The sequence below is a fragment of the Amyelois transitella genome, chromosome 5 (genome assembly GCF_032362555.1).
Source record: "Amyelois transitella isolate CPQ chromosome 5, ilAmyTran1.1, whole genome shotgun sequence".
NCBI lineage: Eukaryota > Metazoa > Arthropoda > Insecta > Lepidoptera > Pyralidae > Amyelois > Amyelois transitella.
In genome coordinates, this window is record NC_083508.1 from 6416272 (window position 1) to 6438509 (window position 22238).

At 36.4% G+C, this 22238-nt stretch overlaps 1 protein-coding gene across 1 annotated transcript in view; it reads left to right on the top strand.

The window, feature by feature from the left end:
- Positions 1 to 22238, top strand: part of LOC106131785 (uncharacterized) — a 124079-nt gene that overhangs the window by 37466 nt on the left and 64375 nt on the right. Inside the window, exons 27-54 of the mRNA XM_060954804.1 lie at positions 34 to 111; positions 902 to 5065; positions 5285 to 5500; positions 5718 to 5900; positions 5990 to 6190; positions 6382 to 6672; positions 6990 to 8141; positions 8226 to 8561; positions 8644 to 9906; positions 10900 to 11205; positions 11488 to 11802; positions 11980 to 12297; positions 12390 to 12701; positions 12780 to 13091; positions 13167 to 13478; positions 13560 to 13871; positions 14002 to 14316; positions 14407 to 14733; positions 14820 to 15131; positions 15329 to 15649; positions 15735 to 16049; positions 16304 to 16615; positions 18326 to 18643; positions 18725 to 19054; positions 19156 to 19455; positions 19791 to 20111; positions 20200 to 21135; positions 21286 to 22230. Of these exons, the coding sequence (XP_060810787.1) occupies positions 34 to 111; positions 902 to 5065; positions 5285 to 5500; positions 5718 to 5900; positions 5990 to 6190; positions 6382 to 6672; positions 6990 to 8141; positions 8226 to 8561; positions 8644 to 9906; positions 10900 to 11205; positions 11488 to 11802; positions 11980 to 12297; positions 12390 to 12701; positions 12780 to 13091; positions 13167 to 13478; positions 13560 to 13871; positions 14002 to 14316; positions 14407 to 14733; positions 14820 to 15131; positions 15329 to 15649; positions 15735 to 16049; positions 16304 to 16615; positions 18326 to 18643; positions 18725 to 19054; positions 19156 to 19455; positions 19791 to 20111; positions 20200 to 21135; positions 21286 to 22230 (15123 nt within the window). The remainder of the gene's footprint in view (positions 1 to 33; positions 112 to 901; positions 5066 to 5284; positions 5501 to 5717; positions 5901 to 5989; positions 6191 to 6381; positions 6673 to 6989; positions 8142 to 8225; positions 8562 to 8643; positions 9907 to 10899; positions 11206 to 11487; positions 11803 to 11979; positions 12298 to 12389; positions 12702 to 12779; positions 13092 to 13166; positions 13479 to 13559; positions 13872 to 14001; positions 14317 to 14406; positions 14734 to 14819; positions 15132 to 15328; positions 15650 to 15734; positions 16050 to 16303; positions 16616 to 18325; positions 18644 to 18724; positions 19055 to 19155; positions 19456 to 19790; positions 20112 to 20199; positions 21136 to 21285; positions 22231 to 22238) is intronic.

Here is a 22238-nt window from a genome sequence, read left to right on the forward strand (position 1 = left end):
GTATGGATTGAATTTTTCTATTTCTTCAACTAGGAAAACAACCGACTACAAATTGTGGACATTGCCGACCTGGAGTACCATGTGATCCATTTTCTGGTGCCTGCATGGAACGTAAGTTTTATGATTGTTTAATAAGTAATTTTAATTCTGGTTTAAATTATTTTTCTCGATATTAATTAAAAAAAAAAAATTGTGATACAAGCATTAATCGTATGTATTATGCAAATTTTATATTCATGTTTTATTGTGAACTTCTACTATAAAGCTAGCAAGTTCACCGCTATTATTTCTGTGGATAGCAAAACTAACTCCAGATGAACTGGTTATTGCTATAAATACAGTACCATTTGTCCGATACAACGCCACAAGAAACTGGCATATATCACGGCAGACCCGGCAGGCAATACGCTATACATGTATGTATAACATGTATAAATATAACAACTTTATCTCGAAATATTTTGGGAAGATCTCTTTAAACAAGATCTACATCTCTGTATGTAATTATATTCTTCTTATTTTTTTCTTCATGATACGATTTTACTTTTAAAGAACGAAAACTAAGCCATATTATCTGACATTATATGAAGCTTAATATTATCAAAAGTTCTTTAAAATTTTAATCGTTTATCTATAATTCCACTTTATTTTTTATTTCTATCTTCTATCATGGTGTGGCTTTGGGTTGGCCTTATTATGTTTTAAAGCATGCTGGTTCACTTAAAACAGGCATAATAATCATTATTCACAATACATGAATTCCTTACTTTAATTGTATAATATTAAGAAGTTAATTTGAAGCATAATATTGTAAATAAATTGATACAAGTTATGTTATTGTAAATAATTAAAATTAAGCTATATTTCATTAACGATTGAATTATTCCATTCCCATTAACAGATGAGGGATCTAAAAATATCCCATTAACCGAAACATACTCCGAAACTTCTCAGACAACGTTGGGAACAAGCACAGACTTTTCTCTGACAAACGACGGAATATTATATACAACTAATAGCAATACAAATAGTTATTTTGACCTTCATTTTGTGACTGCCCAAGATACAACTACCATATCAACATTTTCAGACATACAATCTACTGACATAAGTACAAACACGAATATAGATAGAAGTACAAAACAAGCGACCTCCCCTAGTGACATCAATGAAAAGAATATAAAATTTACAAGTGATTCCTCGGAGACAACTAAAGCATATGAGAATCAAAACAAAAAATCTACCGTACAAGAAAATATTGAAATTTCTACTCATAGCAGTTCAATAAATGATAATTTTGGATCTGAAATAACTTCAGAGAGCCAAGATATAGCTTCAACTACCATGATAGAAGTTAAAGGTGATATATTTACAACAGTAGGAGTATACTTATCTGATTCACTCATGAATAAGAAGCTGACAACTATAACAAAACTAGATAAACATATGACAAACAAGCCACTCATAAATACCCAACAAACCAGTTTTGCTATCACATTGACAGATTCTGATGAACTTGCGAAAAGTAGCAGTTTTCATGTTGAAAGTACTGTCCAACCAACAATAACTAAACCGCCAACAATGTTTGAATCATCGACTCATTTAATTGAAAACAAAAACACGAAAACCCCCGAAAATCAGAGACAATTAAATAGAAATTTTACTGATATTCCTGTACTTACATCAACGCGTGGCAAACAAAGTATTTCGTCAGATACCACGAAATTTATAAAAGAGGATTCCACACAGCGTACAACTATGACTGTGATACAAAGCGATAATAGTATTTTTACTACAGAAGGAAAAAAAATAGAGGCGAGGCCGACAATGACCTCACAAGATGGAATAGAATTATCAACCAGTCCTAGTAATGAAGTATTAAAATCAACTGCGTTGGATGAGTTGGAAGACGAGTCAACAATCAGTTATTTTGAAAGTCAAATGACTTTTACAGATAACAAATTTCAAAATTTAGCTACAGACAACTCGAAAACAATTAAAATTACACATAGTACACCAAAAACCGTAAATAAGAAACCAGCTAGAGATGACCTATTTGATACTACAACAGAGCCAATCACTTCCCTTTATACACTATCCACTCAGCTTGTTGATCAAACTGATGATTTTTCGAAAGTTCATTATACAGACTCGAATTTAGATTTTTACGAAACTAAGATTCAAACTGCTATGACGGAAGATAAGAAATATACCATGTCTGATAGCGCAGAACATAGTGATCTACATCAAGACTCGCAGGCAAGTTCAACAACCATAAAAATGGTTCCTCTAAACGACAATATTAGCGATACACAAGAATTATATACAACGACAGAAGTATTTACTTATAATATGAAAACTACAACTGACACACCCGCTCAAATATTGTCTACTAAAAATTCAGACATTTCAAATAAACTAACTAATGAAGCGACAACTGAATTAACAAATTTCAATGATATAAAAGAAACAAATAATTTGAAGTTTGATAAAGCTTTTACGGAACCCTCCTTAGTGACAGATAATCTAAATAAAATCTATGCTGAGAAACAAACCAATAGACAATATTTGACTACTAGTGAAACATCGAGCGAGAAAAATATTTATGAAAATTTTAATTCTTCCATTATTTATATGGATAACAATGATTCCAGTTATACAAGTAAAGCATCTACGACTCCAATGCTTAAAACAGAAATGACAACAAAATCTACACAGAATCTAGATACAGTTGAAACATCAGCATACTCAAACGTTGATATAGAAAATAAACATAACGAAATTAATACTGTGGTACCAGATTCGATAAAAGTAACAGAATATATCTCAACAGAAAATACAAACATTGAATCGCATTTTGAATCGGGAGGTAGTTTACATAGATTTAAAACAGTCACTTCTTCGACGGCAAATGAACCTTCAGATATAACAAAAAAAGAAGAAAGTACATTGATGTCAACTGCACATAATCTTGATATAACATTATCCACTGAAATATTAGAAAATAATTTACAAGCGACAAAATCAGTAAATGTTAAAGAGTTCGATGAATCGTTCTCAACGGTTTCACCAAATATTTATATAGCGAATTACGAAACAACTACGAACAGAAAAAATTATGACGTTAGTGATTTTATTTATTATGACTTGAATACCAATACTGCACCCTCAGAAGATACTAATTCACTTAAAACAGAAATATTTCACGATTTAGTTACATCTACGAGCACTAAAGGTGAAGAAACCACTAACGAGAGCGTTGTATCGAATAGAAATCCTACTTTAACTTCTAAATTTCATTATGAAGACATCCCTAATATATCTTCCTTAACAACTTCTGAAGTAGATGATTCAACTACCGTGAATGGTATTACTTCTGATATAAAGAAAACGACCACATACAATACTTTTTCCACTTATCCACAAACAGATCATAGAAATAGGCCTCCTTTAGATTTCAGTACAACGCTTACAACAACAAATGATATTACAGTAAATAAAAACAAAATAATTATAAAAGAGCTACATGATTCTAAGACAATAGCCAGTGTTGATGGTGTCAATACAGTAACGATGAGATCATCTTCTCCATTTCACAATAAATCAATGGAACAAGACATATTCAAAGAATTTAAAACTACATCTGTAGATTTCAACTATTATGAAAATAGTGAAAATACCACAACTATTTATGAAGAGGATTTAATGACAACAAATACCATGAATTTAAAAAATATTGTTTATTTAAATTCAACCAGTACCATCGCGTATAATAAAACAGACATTCATAAAATTGGAAATAAAACTGATAATTCCACAGATATAAATGTAGAAGGTACTACTACTGTAACAATAGTTGACTCAAGTACAGAAATTACAGAATCAAATGATATCACATCAACCCTGGATTCAAAATCTACTAATGCTGACATGAAACCTTATATATATGATGATAATGAAAATTTAAGTCAACATAGCACACAATTCTTTGGAGATGATTTATTGGAAACAAAATCAATAAACGATAATTCTTATTTAAACTCCGATACAATAACTACCGATTATTCAAAATCTACAACGAGTTTTTCGCCAACGGATAGTCAAGAATCTGTTAGTAAAACAAAGGATTACACGGCCACAAATGTAGAACAATATACAAGTACCGCAACAACAAAAATAATTGAATTAAGTGATGAGGTGACAGAATTTAAAGCTACTATACCGATTAATACAAAGTTTACTCATGCAGATTTTCCTTCTAACATGGATGAATTCGATCAATCAGTAATACCTCCTTTTGATTATAAATCAAGTACCGTTTCAAAATCATACTACGACAATCACAATTCAGAATCTACTGAAAGTGTATTAACAAAATATGAAGACACAGATTATATCAGTATAAATTTTGAATCTACGGTAGATAATATTGTTACTATTTCGCCAGATAGTACAATATCCCCAATTACAAATGAGTTTAGGCGACCAGTGATGGTGAATCTTTCAGTCACTGATAAGGATTCTTCGTTATATTCGTCTACTCAAAAAGTGACAGATACTTCAAAAGAATTATCCGAATCCACGAAACAATCCTTTATACAGAATACGCCAACATCACCCTTCCCGACGACAACATATGTTGCTAATAATAGGTCCGATATTGGTAATACACAGTATTTCAACGACACGTTAAGTTTTACTACACCTACAAACATAGATAGTATTTATAAAAATAACAATATATCAACTCAACCCAGTATTAGCACTTCTACAGACAACTCATCTTCTCGTAGTAAAGATGTAGATATATCTGCTTGGGATGACTCAACGACTATCACTGAAATTCCAACAACAGAGACTTATAACATTGTTACAAACAACCTTATCTTGCACCCTTGTAAAACGAATTTACATTGTCCGACGGACAAAGCTTGTATATATGGAGTATGCCAGAACCCTTGCGAAGTGGCCCAGAGTCCTTGTACACGGGATAAGTCCTGTAAAGTTGTCGACCACATCACCGAGTGTGTTTGCAATGATGCTGATGGAAACAACTGCTTAAGAGGTATAACTTTACGGTATTTGTCAGTTTATCAGTTACATAAAGTCACTTAATTGTGAATTTAAATTTTAAACAAATTGAGATACTTTTCACAGCAATCGTTATATCGGACAAATGTGTACATAAAATGTTATTAATGATTTTTGTAAATACACAATTTTAACTGTTTAATATATTATAGATAACACAAACTAATAATATAATTAACATGTAACATACTAGAATCGCCTGGAACACCCAAGAAACCGGAACCCTGTCATTCTGATCGGGACTGTATAGAAACGGAAGCTTGTTTCATGGGACTTTGTCATAATCCTTGTGAGTTTGACAATGTTTGTGGTATTGGAGCCAATTGTCAGCCAGTTAAACAAAGACCAATGTGCTCGTGTCCGGCAGAACACGACGGAAACCCTGCTATTAAATGTTCACCTAAAATAAGTAAGCTAATACTCATCACACCAAATATTACCTTTCATATAGATAAAAATCATTATTTACCAATAACGACGAGTAACATCATACAGTTTTAATAATTAATTACTTAACCCATAACTTTGTTTTAAAAAGGACTTTTCTATTAATTAATACATTATAGCAATTTGTATAATTTGCACTTGAAATTGTATAATGTAGAAAACTTTTACATCTTACTCAGTTGGTTGCACACGGAACGAAGATTGTTCTATCACTGAGGCTTGTATAAATAATGCATGCCAGCACCCTTGTGCCATACACAACCCATGTGCACTAAACGCTGTCTGTATAAATACAAACCATGGTTCAGACTGCAGCTGTGCCGAAGGTTTTCAAGGAAACGGTTATGTTGGATGTGTACCAGGTAAGCTTCAAACATTTAATTTTTTATTGATTTGATACATTTATGAATACTCTATAACATTTATTTTAATGGTTAATTTTACATTACAGTCGTTAATTCTGGATCTGTATGTCAATATAACGAAGATTGCCCCCCAGAGCTGTTATGTGATCGATTGAACAGAGTGTGCATAAGCCCATGTGCAGTTAACACGTGTGGAGATAACGCTGAGTGTATACCCTCAAATCACGGAATCCAATGTAAATGTTACGCTGGTTATACGGGAAATGCTTATCTGGAATGTTTTCAAGGTAAGACTTATAAATTATCAAGGTCTTTGTCAATATATAACAACTTATATTTGACAGTTTTAACTATTTCAATCTCAAATCTATCTTTAAGCCATATAGTTAAATGTGAACTTTCAGTCTTCGAGACTGATGACTCTCTCTTCTCCGTTAGGGATATAGACGTGATTACATAAATTTTTTTTTCATCTTAGTTACAGGATGTCGTTCTGACAACGAATGTGGAAATTCAGAAGCATGTATAAACGGCAAATGTAGTTCTCCATGTCGATGTGGCACTAATGCTGTATGTGATGTTCTTAACCATCGCGCTTCATGTAAATGTCTCCCTGGATATTCCGGCAATCCCTCAATAGGTTGCGAGCCCCCTGCCAACCCATGTATTCCTAATCCTTGCGGAACCAATGCACTGTGCGAAAATGATAACGGACGCCCGATTTGCCACTGTCCAAAAGGTTTAACTGGAAATCCATTCCAAAGTTGCAGTGAGTACCAAATTTAATTATTTACAAATTATTACAATTTGTCTCAATTAAGATTATTGAAATAAACTGTTCTTACTAGAAGCTTCTATTTATCTATATCTTCTATTCTCATGGACAACCATTTATCATCCTTTAAATACATTCTGGCCGATTGACCTCAAGCCTGTATTTGCCTTTGTCACCGTGCCTCATCAGAGAGTCTTGCTTTTCATTAAGCTTCATACGAGAGCAAAGCCCAGGCAAATCCTTGTTTTTATGGGTTCTATCTGAAGTACATGTGTACATATTTTATTTTAAAACTTAAATTTAATTTTCAGTACCTGAAGGTAATGAATGTGAGCCCAATCCATGTGGTCCTTATTCAGGATGTAGATTAATTGAAAATAAACCAGCATGCTTCTGTTTACCAAATTATGAGGGAAATCCACCAAGACAGGCTTGTAAAATGCCTAACAATCCATGTAATCCCTACCCATGTGGACCTAATACTCAATGTACAGTATTACCCAACGGTTTTGCAAAATGCACGTGCTTACAAGGTTACGTAGAGAGTCCCAATACAGTTCGAGGTTGTATAGAAACAAGAAATCCATGTAATCCGAATACGTGCGGAAATGGAGCACGATGTGATCCAAACAGAAATCCAGCTTGCTATTGTCCTGACAACACAATTGGAAATCCATACAAGTCATGCATACATCGACCGTACCTACCTCCTAATGGACTTTGCCAACCAGGTCCCTGTGGAGAAAACGCAGATTGTTATGTGAGCAGTAACACGGAAATGTGTTTCTGTAAAACTGGTTTCATTGGAGACCCTTATACTGGATGCCAACCAAGAAAGAGTCCCTGTTTACCTAACCCTTGTGGCCCACAAGCTGTTTGTAACGTTAATTATGAGGGCGAAGCATTATGTTCTTGTCCCTCGGGAAGTTCTGGTAACCCATATGGACTTGAAGGATGTCATTCACATGAATGTGAAGTAGATGATGAATGTCCACATGATAAAGCCTGTATTGGTTATGCTTGTAGTGATCCTTGTCCAGGTGTATGTGGCTTAAATGCTAAGTGTCAAGTAGAATCTCACCGACCTTTGTGTTCTTGTGAAGAGGGTCTTATTGGTAATCCATTGATCTGTTGCTTACCCCCAGAAGATCAAAAATCTATGAGACCTTGTAATAGAAAACGATGCGGTATAAATGCCATATGTCAAGATGTCGGTGACAATGCATTATGTTCCTGCCCACCAGATTTCTTTGGTGATCCAACAGTTGAATGCAAACCAGAATGTGTCATGAATTCAGATTGTCCATCTAATGAAGCCTGTGTTAATAAGAAATGTGCAGATCCATGTACTTTCGATAATGTTTGTGGTATAAATGCTGTTTGCTTATGTTCGGACCACACTGTCTCATGCCTTTGTAAGGACGGTTACATAGGTGATCCACTGACACAGTGCATATATCGACGTAAGTGTGACATATAATGTAATTGATATTTTATGATGCTGATTAAAATTTTCAAATTCATGAAATTATCTACTATTTTTTCAGCCATTATCATCACACCTGACAACACCACTGTTCAACCCTGTTCACCAAACCCTTGCGATCCTAATTCTCTATGTGACACATACGGAGATCAGTTTGCCATTTGTAATAGTTGCACTGGACCAAATGCACCGAATAATCCAATCTGCAGACCAGAATGTGTGCTAAGCTCTGACTGTCCATTTAATAAGGCTTGTTTAGGAAATAAATGTGTCAATCCATGCCCTGGCTCTTGTGGTGCAAACGCTGAGTGTACAGTGTATCATCATGATCCAATCTGTAGGTGTATTAATAATTTTGAAGGAAATCCATATGAAAATTGCAAGCCCCAAACTCATCGTAAGTAAATGAAATATTATCTATTTTATATATTTTAGGATTTCTTAGACTTAGATTTAATAATATATTTGTTTTATTTTAGCTATTTTGGAAGAACATAGTTGTGATAATATGCAATGTGGACCGAATGCACTATGTGCAAACTTAAATGGAGCTCTAACTTGCCAATGTTTACCAAACTTCTATGGAAATCCCTATATATCATGTCGGCCTGAGTGTGTTGTTAATAGCGATTGTTCTCCAGATTTAGCATGTCTCAATAATAAATGTGAAAATCCATGTTTGAATGTTTGTGGTATTGGAGCACTATGTGAAACAGTTAATCATCACGCTGTTTGTTACTGTGAACCAAGTTATACAGGAGATCCATATGTTAGATGCCAGCCAACACCTAAGTTACCACCAACTGTGACAACATGTGACCCGTCACCTTGTGGACCATATAGTAGATGTTTAGTATCACCGACAGGTTTTGCAGTATGCTCTTGTTTACCTGGGCATAAAGGCGTAGCTCCCATGTGCCAACCTGAATGTGTTAGCAATTCAGACTGTCAACAAACAGAGACATGTGTCAACCAGAGATGCTCAAATCCTTGTCAAGGAAGTTGTGGCATCAATGCAGAATGTATCATGGTAAATCACAATCCAATATGTAGCTGCCAGCCTGGCAGAACTGGAGATCCATTTGTAGCATGTTATGAAAATGTGGAACCTCCACCCGATTTGGAAAATCCTTGCATACCTTCACCGTGCGGCCCGAATTCTCTATGTGAAATAAGATCAAATCATCCAGTATGTTCTTGTAGACTCAGTTACTCAGGTACACCTCCTTACTGTAGACCAGAATGTGTTATAAGTCAAGAATGTCCTTCGAATAGAGCTTGTATAAATGAAAAATGTGTAGATCCATGCATAGGAGCATGTGGAAACAATGCACAGTGTAATGTTGTGAATCATACCCCATTATGTAGTTGTTTAAATGGGTACAGGGGAGACGCTTTCATTGGATGTGTTATAATATCAAGGAATGAGACTACAACGCCTTGTCATCCTTCGCCATGTGGTGAAAATACGATATGCACTGTGGTGAACGAAGCAGCACGCTGTTCTTGTATACCTCCTAATATTGGTAATCCATACGCAGGTGGATGTCGACCTGAGTGTACAATTAATTCAGATTGTCCCAACCATCTCGCTTGTTTGTCCAACTACTGCCGTGATCCATGTAAGGATCTATGTGGAGTAAATGCAGAGTGTAGTGTTACGAACCATATTCCAGTATGTTCTTGCTTCAGAGAATATGAAGGTGACCCATATTCATCATGCCGTCCAACACTACAAACACGTAAGTTAAATACTGTTTTACATACATATATATATGTATATAGTTACGTCTATATCCCTTGCGGGCTAGACAGAGCCCCAACAGTCTTGAAAAGACTGATAGGCCACGTTCAGCTATTTGGCTTTAAGATAGAATTAAGAATCAAATAGTGACAGGTTGCTAGCTAAGAGATGGAGTGGTCCTATTCTTTTTTGTATTAGTGCTGGAAACCACACGGCAAAACCTGGCACTATTACTATTTGAATCTCTATTCCATCATTAAGCACATGGTTTTATAGTCTTTTCAAGACTGTTCGTCCTTATCCTTTACGGAGGATAAAAATGTAATTGTATGTAACTATGTATGGGTTGGAATGATAATTGAACACACAGGAAATTATACTTACTCATTATAAATTAAGCATAATATCGGCTAAATATTATAAAAAATAATTGCTGTTGCCTGCGACCTTGTCCCCATAAACGAAAACATGCTAACCACCTGTTTTGCCCCTTCAGAGGGGTCGGCGTGAAATTGTTGTGTACTTGTTTTTAAATTGGTTCTTGCCAAACACATTTTCGCGTGAGCCCAGTTAAACCTACAGACAGAAATTCCAAACTTCACATTTTTGGTTTTTTTTTCATATGTCCATTGTAATTGTTGTATTTACATTTTACATACTGTTGGCTCTGTCTACCCCGCAAAGGATAAAGACGTGACCATATGTATGTATGTATGTACATCCCCACATATCAAAACTATATACATTGGTTAGTTACAATTATATTATATTGTATGGATGGATTGAATTGAATTTGATTCGGAGCGCGGGGCGTTCTTTGTAGCCGTAATGAATTACCGATAATGAATCAGTCTACAAAAAACTGTAAATTTAACCTCTTTGTTTACCAAACTGGGGCTCTCTCTTAATAATGTAATTATCATATAAGTCATAAATTCATGTAATCTATGTGGACGTTATAAATTTCAAATAATTTATTGCTTTTTTGCAGCCGTATACCAAAATCCTTGTGAGCCATCGCCCTGTGGACCGTATAGTGATTGCCAGGTGGTGAGCGATAGAGCTGCCTGTTCGTGTCGATCTGGATACCTTGGTGCACCACCCGCTTGCCGACCAGAGTGTGCTGTTAATTCAGACTGTCCATCAAACAAAGCATGCATAAATCTGAAATGTAAAGATCCGTGCATTCACAGCTGTGGATTAGATGCCAGGTGTCATGTTGTTGGCCATAATCCTATTTGTACTTGTCCTGAAAACTTACCAGAAGGAGACCCGTTCATAAGGTGCTATAGAAAATGTAAGTTCTATAAATATAAGTCAATATTTTGTACACGGACCCCGTTCATGTAACTTATGAATAAATAAATGTAACAAGTTGATGTTATTATGATCGTGATTTTATGTATGTATGTATGTATGATGTTATTACATGTTGTAACGCAAAGAAATAACGATTTATTTATTCACAAGAGAATTACACACTAAGATCATATTAATTAATTTATTTATCATTGAATTAGACTTATTATAACATGAATGATTAACTCTAATGATAAACTAACATGCAATATTTTAACAGCTTTACCACCTGCAACTACAAACCCCTGCATACCTTCACCGTGTGGTCCTCATTCAACATGTCGCAATGAAGGCAATCGCGCAATTTGTGCTTGTGAGCCTGGTACGCTTGGCGCACCTCCAGGTTGCCGGCCACAGTGCATCATCAACCAAGACTGTCCACTGGCGCTTGCATGTCTCGCTGGTACCTGCGTCAACCCATGTGTTGGCTCCTGTGGGTTCAATGCGAGATGTATTGTACAAAATCATCAACCGATATGTTCCTGCGACGACGGCTTCTCTGGTGATCCATTCGCAGGTTGCAGTCCTATAGAAAGTAAGTAAGAAGTACTATAAGTAAGTAATATTTGATCTGGAACAAACTACAAATGATTTATTGTAGAATACAAAATAAACTAATTTATGAAGTAGAAGTAGTAGCATGTGTTTAACATCTTGCATGATATATTGTAATGTCGTTTATGATAGCATGTTTTTTATAAATACATTTCAGCCCAAAAAGATGTTCCACCTCAACCATGCAACCCATCACCTTGTGGATCTAATGCAATTTGTCGAGAAAGAAATGGTGCTGGGGCATGCACATGCATAGATAATTTTTACGGGGACCCTTATTTGGGCTGTCGTCCAGAATGCGTTATGAATTCTGACTGTGCCACAGACAAATCGTGTTTCAATAACAAATGCGTGGACCCATGTTCTGGCACCTGTGGACAAAATGCTGATTGTAGAGTTTCAAATCATGCACCTTCTTGTTATTGCTTGCCTGGATATACTGGAAACCCTCTTCATGCATGTGTTCCTGTTAAAAGTAAGACTTCCTTTCTATCTTTTCTTTTTATTTCTATCTGTTTTTCCAACTGTATCTTTAATTCTTTTTCTTTTCTTTATTATTTACTTTAGCTCCACTGGAACCTGTAGATCCATGTCATCCTTCGCCTTGTGGACCTTATAGCAAATGTCGTACATTTAACGGCCACGCTGTTTGTACCTGTCTTGAATTATGTATCGGTTCTCCGCCAAACTGTCGACCTGAGTGTATTGTTAGTTCCGATTGTCGACCTGATAAAGCATGTATCAATCAAAAATGTCAGGATCCATGTCCTGATATGTGTGGTTTGAATGCTCAATGTCAGGTAGTTAATCATAATCCAATTTGTAGTTGTTTATCGGGATACACTGGAGATCCGTTTGACAGATGTTTCGTTGATGACAGTAAGTTATTTTTCATTTATTTAACATTTTTATAAATCAATATTGATAAAATAATATTATTACATTATTTTTTATCAGGACCGATGACACCTATTAATTTGTGTCTTCCGAATCCGTGTGGACCAAATTCACAGTGTAGGGACATAAATGGAGTACCAGTATGCTCTTGTGCTAATAATTATATTGGACGTCCCCCTAATTGTAGACCCGAATGCGTAATGGATGTTGAATGTCCAGGAAACTTAGCATGCATATCAGAGAAATGTAGAGACCCGTGCCCCGGATCATGTGGATTCCATGCCTCATGTATTGTAATCAAACACGTACCGATTTGTACTTGTGAGTCGGGATACACAGGAGATCCTTTCTCAGGTTGCTCGGTTATATCACGTGAGTTATTTGAATTCGGTACATTTTATAAAGTATAATGTATAACGCAGTATTTCATCTATATTAAAATTTTAGATCGAGAACCACAAGATGCTAGTCCTTGTGTCCTTTCGCCTTGCGGTGCTAACGCAATATGTAAAGAGAGAAATGGTATTGGGTCATGTTCGTGTTTACCAGATTATTACGGTGACCCTTACGTTGAATGCAGACCAGAATGTGTATTAAATTCAGATTGTCCGAAGACCAGAGCTTGTATCCATAATAAGTGTGCTGATCCATGCCCCGGAGTATGTGGGATGAACGCAGAATGTAGAGTTAACAACCATGCTCCTTCCTGCGCATGTTTACCTGGTTATGACGGAAATCCATTTACTTCATGTTACATAAGTACGCTTAATACATAACATATTGAACATATAGAAAATTTTTACTTAAATTCCAAGTTCTTACAATTGCCTTTAATTTTAGGACACATGGAACCAGTTGACCCTTGTTTACCGTCTCCTTGTGGAGCTTATAGTATATGTCGTGTCAGTGACGGGCATGCAATTTGTTCATGTCAGGAACAATATTTTGGATCTCCACCTTTCTGTCGTCCTGAATGTATGGTCAGTAGTGACTGTATGCCACACATGGCATGTCTAAACCAAAAGTGCGTTGATCCTTGCATTGGAGCATGCGGAAATAATGCAAAATGTACAGTTGTCAACCATAATGCACTTTGCAGCTGTCCGATGAATTATGTAGGAGATCCATTTACATATTGTGCATATGAAGAAAGTAAGTCCAACATTATTAAGTTAATTTGGTATATTATCGAATTAAATAATACCATGCTGTTTACCCGAATAAAATTGCTTTATACTACGATGCACATTTTAAATAAATAAAGCGTTAAATATTCTTTAAGGGCCAAAACAGAGACCATCTGGAAACCCATGCATACCGTCACCTTGTGGTCCAAATTCCCAGTGCAGAGTAATAGGAGAGACACCTGCTTGTTCTTGCCAGCCAGGATACATCGGAAGGGCACCGAACTGTCGCCCTGAATGTATATACGATGAGGAATGCCCTAGTAATCTTGCATGTGTCCGTGAAAGGTGCAATAGTCCTTGTGAAGGTTCTTGTGGTACCAACGCTGAGTGCATTGTTATTAATCACAAAGCAGTATGTCATTGCCGAGAAGGATATAATGGGGATCCATTTAGTGGATGTCATTTTATTGGTAAGTTTGAAATGAGATAATTTATACCTGTTTATGTATTATTCGGATGAAATATACTTTGCCAGTACATAACATGATAAATATTTTTAGTGACCGTACCAAGCGAGGAAGAAACAAATCCATGTAATCCATCACCTTGCGGTCCAAATTCTGAATGCAAAGAAAAGAATAATGCAGGATCGTGTATTTGCCAAGAGGGTTATTTTGGTGATCCATACCTCGGCTGCCGACCGGAATGTGTCACAAATAATGATTGTCCGTTGAACAAAGCGTGTTCAAACAATAAATGTGTCGAACCATGTCAAGGTGCATGTGGAATTAATGCATATTGTACTGTAGCACATCATACACCAGTTTGCTTGTGTTTTGAAGGATACGAAGGAAATCCTGTTGTTTCATGTCATCCACAAAGATCACGTTAGTAAAATTATTGAATTCAAATAATTTCGTTTTAAGTTTTTTGTATACAACAAAAAAATTAACATTGCTTTTTTATATTTTAGCATCACTAGCGGATGTTAATCCATGCGTTCCATCACCTTGTGGTCCTTATAGCACTTGTAAAGAATTTGATGGTCATGGCGTATGTTCTTGTCAGGAAGGTTTTATTGGTTCGCCACCTACATGTAGACCAGAATGCGTTATAAGTACCGATTGTGCACAACATCAGGCATGTATTCGCCAAAAATGCAGAGATCCTTGTCCGGGGACATGTGGCGTTAATGCTCGCTGTCAAACTATTAATCATAATCCGATTTGCACTTGCAAAGCTGGATTTACTGGGGACCCATTTACCGCATGCCAGTTGGAACCAAGTAAGACATCTCAAAAATAAAATTATCGATAAATTCCAAACGTTTTGTTATTTTTAGAACCTTATATTTGTGTTATATATTTTATTTAAATTGTTATCAATTCTTGGAGCATGTTTACGTCCTATCACTTCTATTTCTTATTACCTTTTTTCTTATCTTGTCTTTGTATTCTTAATCTTTTGTGTTTTCTTTCTTAGAACCTATGATCATGGGGCCTAAAGGAAATCCATGTGTGCCTTCACCATGTGGTCCATATTCACAATGTAAAGTAGTTGGAGAAGCGCCTGCATGCTCTTGCTTACCGAATTATATTGGAGTTGCTCCAAATTGTAGACCGGAGTGCTCAATCAATGCTGAATGCCCTGGTAATCTTGCATGTCAAAATGAAAAATGTGTAGATCCTTGTCCGGGTTCTTGTGGTTTCAATGCTGAATGTACTGTAGCAAATCATGTCACTTTATGTAATTGCGTGCCAGGTTATACTGGTGACCCATTCAGTGGGTGTTCACCAATCGAACGTAAGTTTTAGTTATTATGGATATATATTTTTTAAATTATTCTTGTTACATCTTTGTCTTTGAATTCATTGTTGTATTTTTACAGACACGTCCCAACCACCACCAAATCCATGCCATCCATCACCATGTGGAGCAAATGCACTTTGTAAAGAGAGAAACGGAGTGGGATCGTGCACGTGTTTACCAGAATATTTTGGAGATCCGTATACTGGATGTCGACCGGAGTGTGTGTCAAATTCAGATTGTGATCGTAACAAAGCATGTTCTAATAATAAATGCAAAGATCCATGCCCAGGAGCATGCGGAATTAACGCAGAATGTCGAACGGTCAACCATGCCCCAACATGTACTTGTCTTAATGGATATGTAGGCAACCCCTTAGTAAGATGTAACGAAGAAGGTAACTAATATTATTATTTCAGAAACCAATGTAAATATGTTTATTAAACAAAATTGAGGGGTACAAGCGTTCTAATGGTTCTAATGGTTTCCAGTTCGAAACCTTACCTGTTCCATGTTAATCGGATTCGAATCCCATTCTGGCCATATATCAATGATATTTTTTTAGTTACTAATAATTTAATGCCACTGATGTTCTAACAAGTGACGTAAATAAGCAAAAATCCGGATGTTTAAAAGAAGGTTTATTTTCAGATAAATCGTTACCTCCAATCGATCCATGTCAACCATCCCCTTGTGGGCCTAATAGCCTCTGCAGGGCAGTGAACGGTCATAGTGTTTGCACTTGTGAAATTGGTTATATTGGTACACCACCCACATGTCGTCCAGAATGCATTGTCAGTTCCGAATGCCCTCAAGACCAGGCGTGTGTCAATAAAAAATGCATAAATCCTTGTCCAAATACATGTGGCCTAAATGCACGTTGTCAGGTGATAACGCACAACCCAATATGCAGTTGCTCAGCCGGCTTTACAGGAGATCCATTCACCAGATGTGAACCACAAAGTAAGTTAAATCGACATATTATTATGTGGCAACAGTGATGACAGTGGTCTTCTTAAATGCTGTGTTGTACCGGCACTTTAGAAAAGGACCACCTCTTCTTATTCCCACGGATGTCGTAAAAGCAACTAAGGCAATAGGTGCACATGCACATCATCTTCTGGCCATCATCTTCTGGCCAATAAAACAATAAAAAACACCTTCTTCTCTTGCCGTGCAGATTGTAAAAGTCAATCAAGGGAATTGCTAATAAACTTGAGATTCTTATATTACCACAGTATACGAATATCAATTCCACCATTAAGACATAGCTGAACGTGGCCTTTCGGTATCTTCGAGATTGTTTTGTTGGCTCTGTCTTCTCCGTAAGGGATAAAGACGTTCTTTCAGGTGTCATCCGAAAAAGATTTTTGGTATTTTGCATAGCATATCTGAGAATAACAAACATTATACATACAAATTCTTACAACGTCTATATTATCATCTATTTCTGTAAATTGAAATTATTCAAATAATAAGTTCTAGTAACTTACTATCGATAGAAAATGGTAAAAGTAATTTAAAGAAAATTTACTGTCTGTATGTATATTCATGCATCTCGCAAAAACTATCGTTTGAATTACTATGAAACTTAGTACGAGTACTTACCATTATTCTGTAGTATCCTGGGCTCAACACCCAGGTTTTATTTTCACAGGTATTTTTTTATCCCGGGAAAGTATCTATCAATAAGGAATAAAAAAAATCCTCCGTGTTGTTGCTTTTTCTTTTAAACTTGTGATCAAATCGCGTGTAATTGTTTTTAGGGTTCCGTACCTAAAAGGCAAAACCGGGACCCTATTACTAAGCCTTCGTTCTCTGTGTGGCCGTCCGTCTATCTGTCACCAGGTTATATTTCATAAGACGAAATAGCTAGAAAGTTAAAATTTTCACAAATTATGTATTTCCGTTGCCGCGATAACAAGAAAAACTAATAAAAAATTAAAAAAAAAGTATTAAGTGCCATACAATTAACCAATGTTTTTTTGTATATGTTATTTTTTAAAAACATTTTTATTTCCAAGGATAAATCCATAATAAAATATATAAATAAAATAAAATTTATTGAGAATTAGGAGGTAAATTTGAGCTCTTCTATCTTGACGGAGAGACATTCAGACATCAAATATTACAAAAATTGTTTTAATTTAAAAATTGTTTTTATTTCTGTAAATCGTCTTTAATCGGCCTTATTAGTTTTTCGGAAAATATTTATATGTGCAGACATTCGATGATTTTTACTGTCTTGATTGATGATACGACATGAATACACAAATTTCGCTTCATCCACATTCATAACTCTCTTCATGCCAGCTCAGCGGTTTCGGGTACTCTTGACCTGACGCTTAGCCAGGACGTCCTTAATTTTATCAAGATACGTTCGCCTATGCATTTCCACTCCGACCTTTCCCTCCAGACTCTCCTAGTATGTTTGCTTAGTGAAGCTGCTTTCATTCATCTTCTCCATCATGACCAAACCATCTTCAAATACTTGTTACTACATCTTCTTTCACATCACAACTTTGTTAAGTGATGATATTGATATTATATGTACTTTTCTGGCGAACGAAATTGTGGATAACAGCAAGTTACTATGTACATATGTAATATTTTCTATAAATTTAACACTTACATATAACTACTAAATATGTGTATTATTTTGTTTAATTTTAGAACCAGACATAAATAAAGATCCATGTGTCCCGTCACCATGTGGACCAAACTCAGAGTGTCGTGTTATTGGTGATCAAGCGGCCTGTTCCTGCCAGCCAAATTATATAGGAAGAGTTCCTAATTGCAGACCAGAATGTACCATTGATGCGGAATGTCCCAGTAATACAGCCTGTGTGAATGAACGTTGTAAAGATCCTTGTCAGGGTGCTTGTGGTCTGAATGCATTATGTTTGACTGTCAACCATAGACCAATATGCAGTTGCCAACAAGGATTCTCTGGAGATGCATCGCAAAACTGCATTCCAATAATTATGTCACGTATGTTTTAAATTCTTGTATTTTAATTTGATGAAGGGTGAATATGACAAGACTTACAAATAATTATTTATTTTATTGTAGCGACTGAAATGACGACTTCAAGCCCCTGTTCGCCTTCACCATGTGGGCCTAATGCTGAATGTCGTGAACATAATGGCGCTGGTGCATGCGTCTGTTCTGATGATTATGAAGGTGATCCTTATAGCCCGCAAGGCTGCCGTCGGGAATGTGAAAGTAATGATGATTGCGCTTTAAATTTGGCTTGTACACGATTCAAGTGCATTGATCCATGTCCCAGAACTTGTGGCCAATATGCACAGTGTTCAGTTGAAAATCATATTCCCGTTTGCACATGTCCGAGAGGCTACTCAGGGGATCCATTCTTCCAGTGTAAAGAAATCACTGTCGCTCGTAAGTTTTAGCCAGTATACTTATTCAATATATTACGAGTATTATCATAATACGATATATTAAATATGGTATAATTACTAATAACCATCAATATATTTTAGCAACGCCAACTCCAAATCCTTGTGAACCCACGCCTTGCGGACCCAATAGTCAATGTAGACAAGTAAATATGCAAGCTGTATGTTCTTGTCTCCCTAACTATGTGGGTTCACCACCTTCATGCCGACCACAATGTATCGTAAACAGTGAATGTGATGCATCAAAAGCTTGTATTAACCAAAAATGTGACGACCCGTGCCCTAATACATGTGGATTGAGAGCCCATTGTTTAGTTAAAAATCATAATCCTATATGCACATGTCCAGCCGGAATGACTGGTGATCCTTTCACCCAATGTTATCGTGAGTACTACAACATTATACCTATGTATTTCCAAATACATTACTATTTTTAAAAAATCTAAGTTCCTTATCCCAATTAGGTTCACTTCTAGCAAATCAAATTAAAATAGAAATATTCAAAATCAAAAACGCAGCACACATAAAAGCATTAAGGAAGTGATTAATTTATTGTGATATCACATCAATTTACATAATAATCTAATAATGTGAATATCATAACAGATCCTATGCTATGTTCAATGTATGCCATTCTTTGAACTTCCCAATGTAGTCTACAGAAATATTTTAATCAAAACTTTATTGTGTAAAATGATATGTGTATTTTCAATTTTCAGCTATCGTATTTGAACCCGAAAAGCCTTCTTGTACGCCATCACCATGTGGACCACACTCACGTTGTCAACTGCTGCCTAGTGGACCTGCTTGCTCATGTTTACCGGGATATGTCGGCTCTCCACCTTCTTGCCGCCCCGAGTGCACAATCAATTCAGAATGCCCAGCTTCAATGGCATGTGTAAGACAAAAATGTGAAGATCCATGCCCAGGATCTTGTGGAATTGATGCTAACTGCCATGTTTTGAATCATGTAGCGGTTTGTGTTTGCAATGATGGATACACCGGAGATCCATTTTCGAGATGTCAACCAATAATTGAAGGTGCTTCTTATATTTTAAACATTTCACTTATTAATATCTTGTCATCTTAGTTAGTACTTTCGTTAATTCTCAATTATTGTTTTTGCAGCTCCAACGACCCCATCATACGCAGATGCATGTAACCCTTCACCTTGTGGACCAAATGCACAATGTGACAATGGAATATGCACATGTTTAGCCGACTACAGTGGAAATCCCTATGAGTCATGTCGACCCGAATGTACAGGAAGTCAAGAATGCCCTAGAGATAAAGCTTGTTTCCGAAACAAATGTCGTGACCCTTGTCCAGGAGTCTGTGGACAAAATGCTAAATGTGATGTTATTAATCATATACCAAGTTGCTCATGTTTGACAGATTATACAGGAAATCCATTTACTTACTGTAGTGAGATAGTACACGATAAACAGATACCAAGAGATCCCTGTCACCCTTCACCATGCGGCCCAAACAGTATATGTAGAACAAGCGACAACACAGCAGTTTGTGCTTGTGTAGAAGGATTCCAAGGGTCTCCACCATCGTGCAGACCCGAATGCGTTGTTAGCTCTGAATGTCCATCTACGAAAGCTTGTGTGAATCAAAAATGTATAAATCCATGTATTAACGCTTGTGGGATATCAGCGCGCTGTGAAGTAATAAACCATAGTCCAATTTGCAGTTGTAATCCAGGAGAAACTGGAGATCCATTCAAGAGTTGTCACATTTTTGAAAATCCTCAACCGCCAGTAGATGCTTGTAATCCTACACCATGTGGACCAAATTCATTATGTGTAGAACGGAATGGTAAAGCAAACTGCAGATGTATTGATAACTATATCGGACAACCACCAAACTGCAGACCGGAATGTGTTATCAATCCAGATTGTCCATCTAATCAAGCGTGCATTAAAAATAAATGTGTCGACCCATGTCCTGGTTCCTGCGGTGTAAATGCAGATTGTATAGTTGTCAGTCATACCGTTTCTTGCATTTGTAGAGAGAAGTACACTGGCAATCCCTTCCTACAATGCATTCTTAAAGAAGGTATTGAATTTATGATTACTTCAGCTTTACTTATCATTTGATTCCTCTATGTAGGTCAAAATGGATATATGTTAGTTATTTGAATTAATTATAATTTCATGTCAAGTTAACAAAATAATGATTATTTATTTATCTACTATTCTGTTGCAGAAAATGAACCACGGCCATGTGATCCATCACCGTGTGGTGCTAATGCAATTTGTAATCAAAGAGATGGTATTGGATCTTGTTCTTGTTTAGAAGGATACCACGGCAATCCATATGAAAGTTGTAGACCAGAGTGTGTACTTAGTTCTGACTGTTCAGCTGATAAATCGTGTATTAGAAATAAATGCGCTGACCCATGTCCAGGAATTTGCGGCACCAATTCTGAATGTACAGTAATCAATCATGTGCCTACTTGCGCATGTTCTAAAGGATATTCAGGAAATCCTTTCGTACAGTGTACCAAAGATATTCCAATACCAGAGTCTAGACCGTGCCAACCATCACCTTGTGGACCTAATAGTATATGCAGAGAGAGTAGTGGATTAGCATCGTGTGAATGTCTCCCAGATTACATTGGCGCACCGCCTGATTGTCGACCTGAATGCACAGTAAGCAGTGAATGTCCGCCAGATCGAGCATGTCATAAATTAAAGTGTGCTGATCCTTGTCGGGGGACCTGTGGTATAGGTGCCCATTGTCAAGTGGTTAATCACAGTCCGTTATGTAGTTGCCCTGTTGGTACAAGTGGAGACCCATTTACGAGATGCTTTGAAAGGGAAACAGTTGTGAAACAAGATGACACTCCACCAATTAATCCATGTCAACCAAATCCTTGTGGTCCATACAGTGAATGTCGCCCAATAAATAACAGCCCATCTTGTTCTTGTAGTCAGGGATATACAGGCGCGCCACCTAATTGCCACCCTGAATGTCTAGTAAATACAGATTGTCCATCACAACAAGCATGCATTGCAGAAAAGTGTCGAAATCCTTGTGAAGGTTCTTGTGGATTTAGAGCTGACTGCAGGGTTCATGATCATATTCCAATATGCAGCTGTCCAACAGGTTACTCCGGTGACCCTTTCATACAATGTTCAAAAATTCTCGGTGAGATG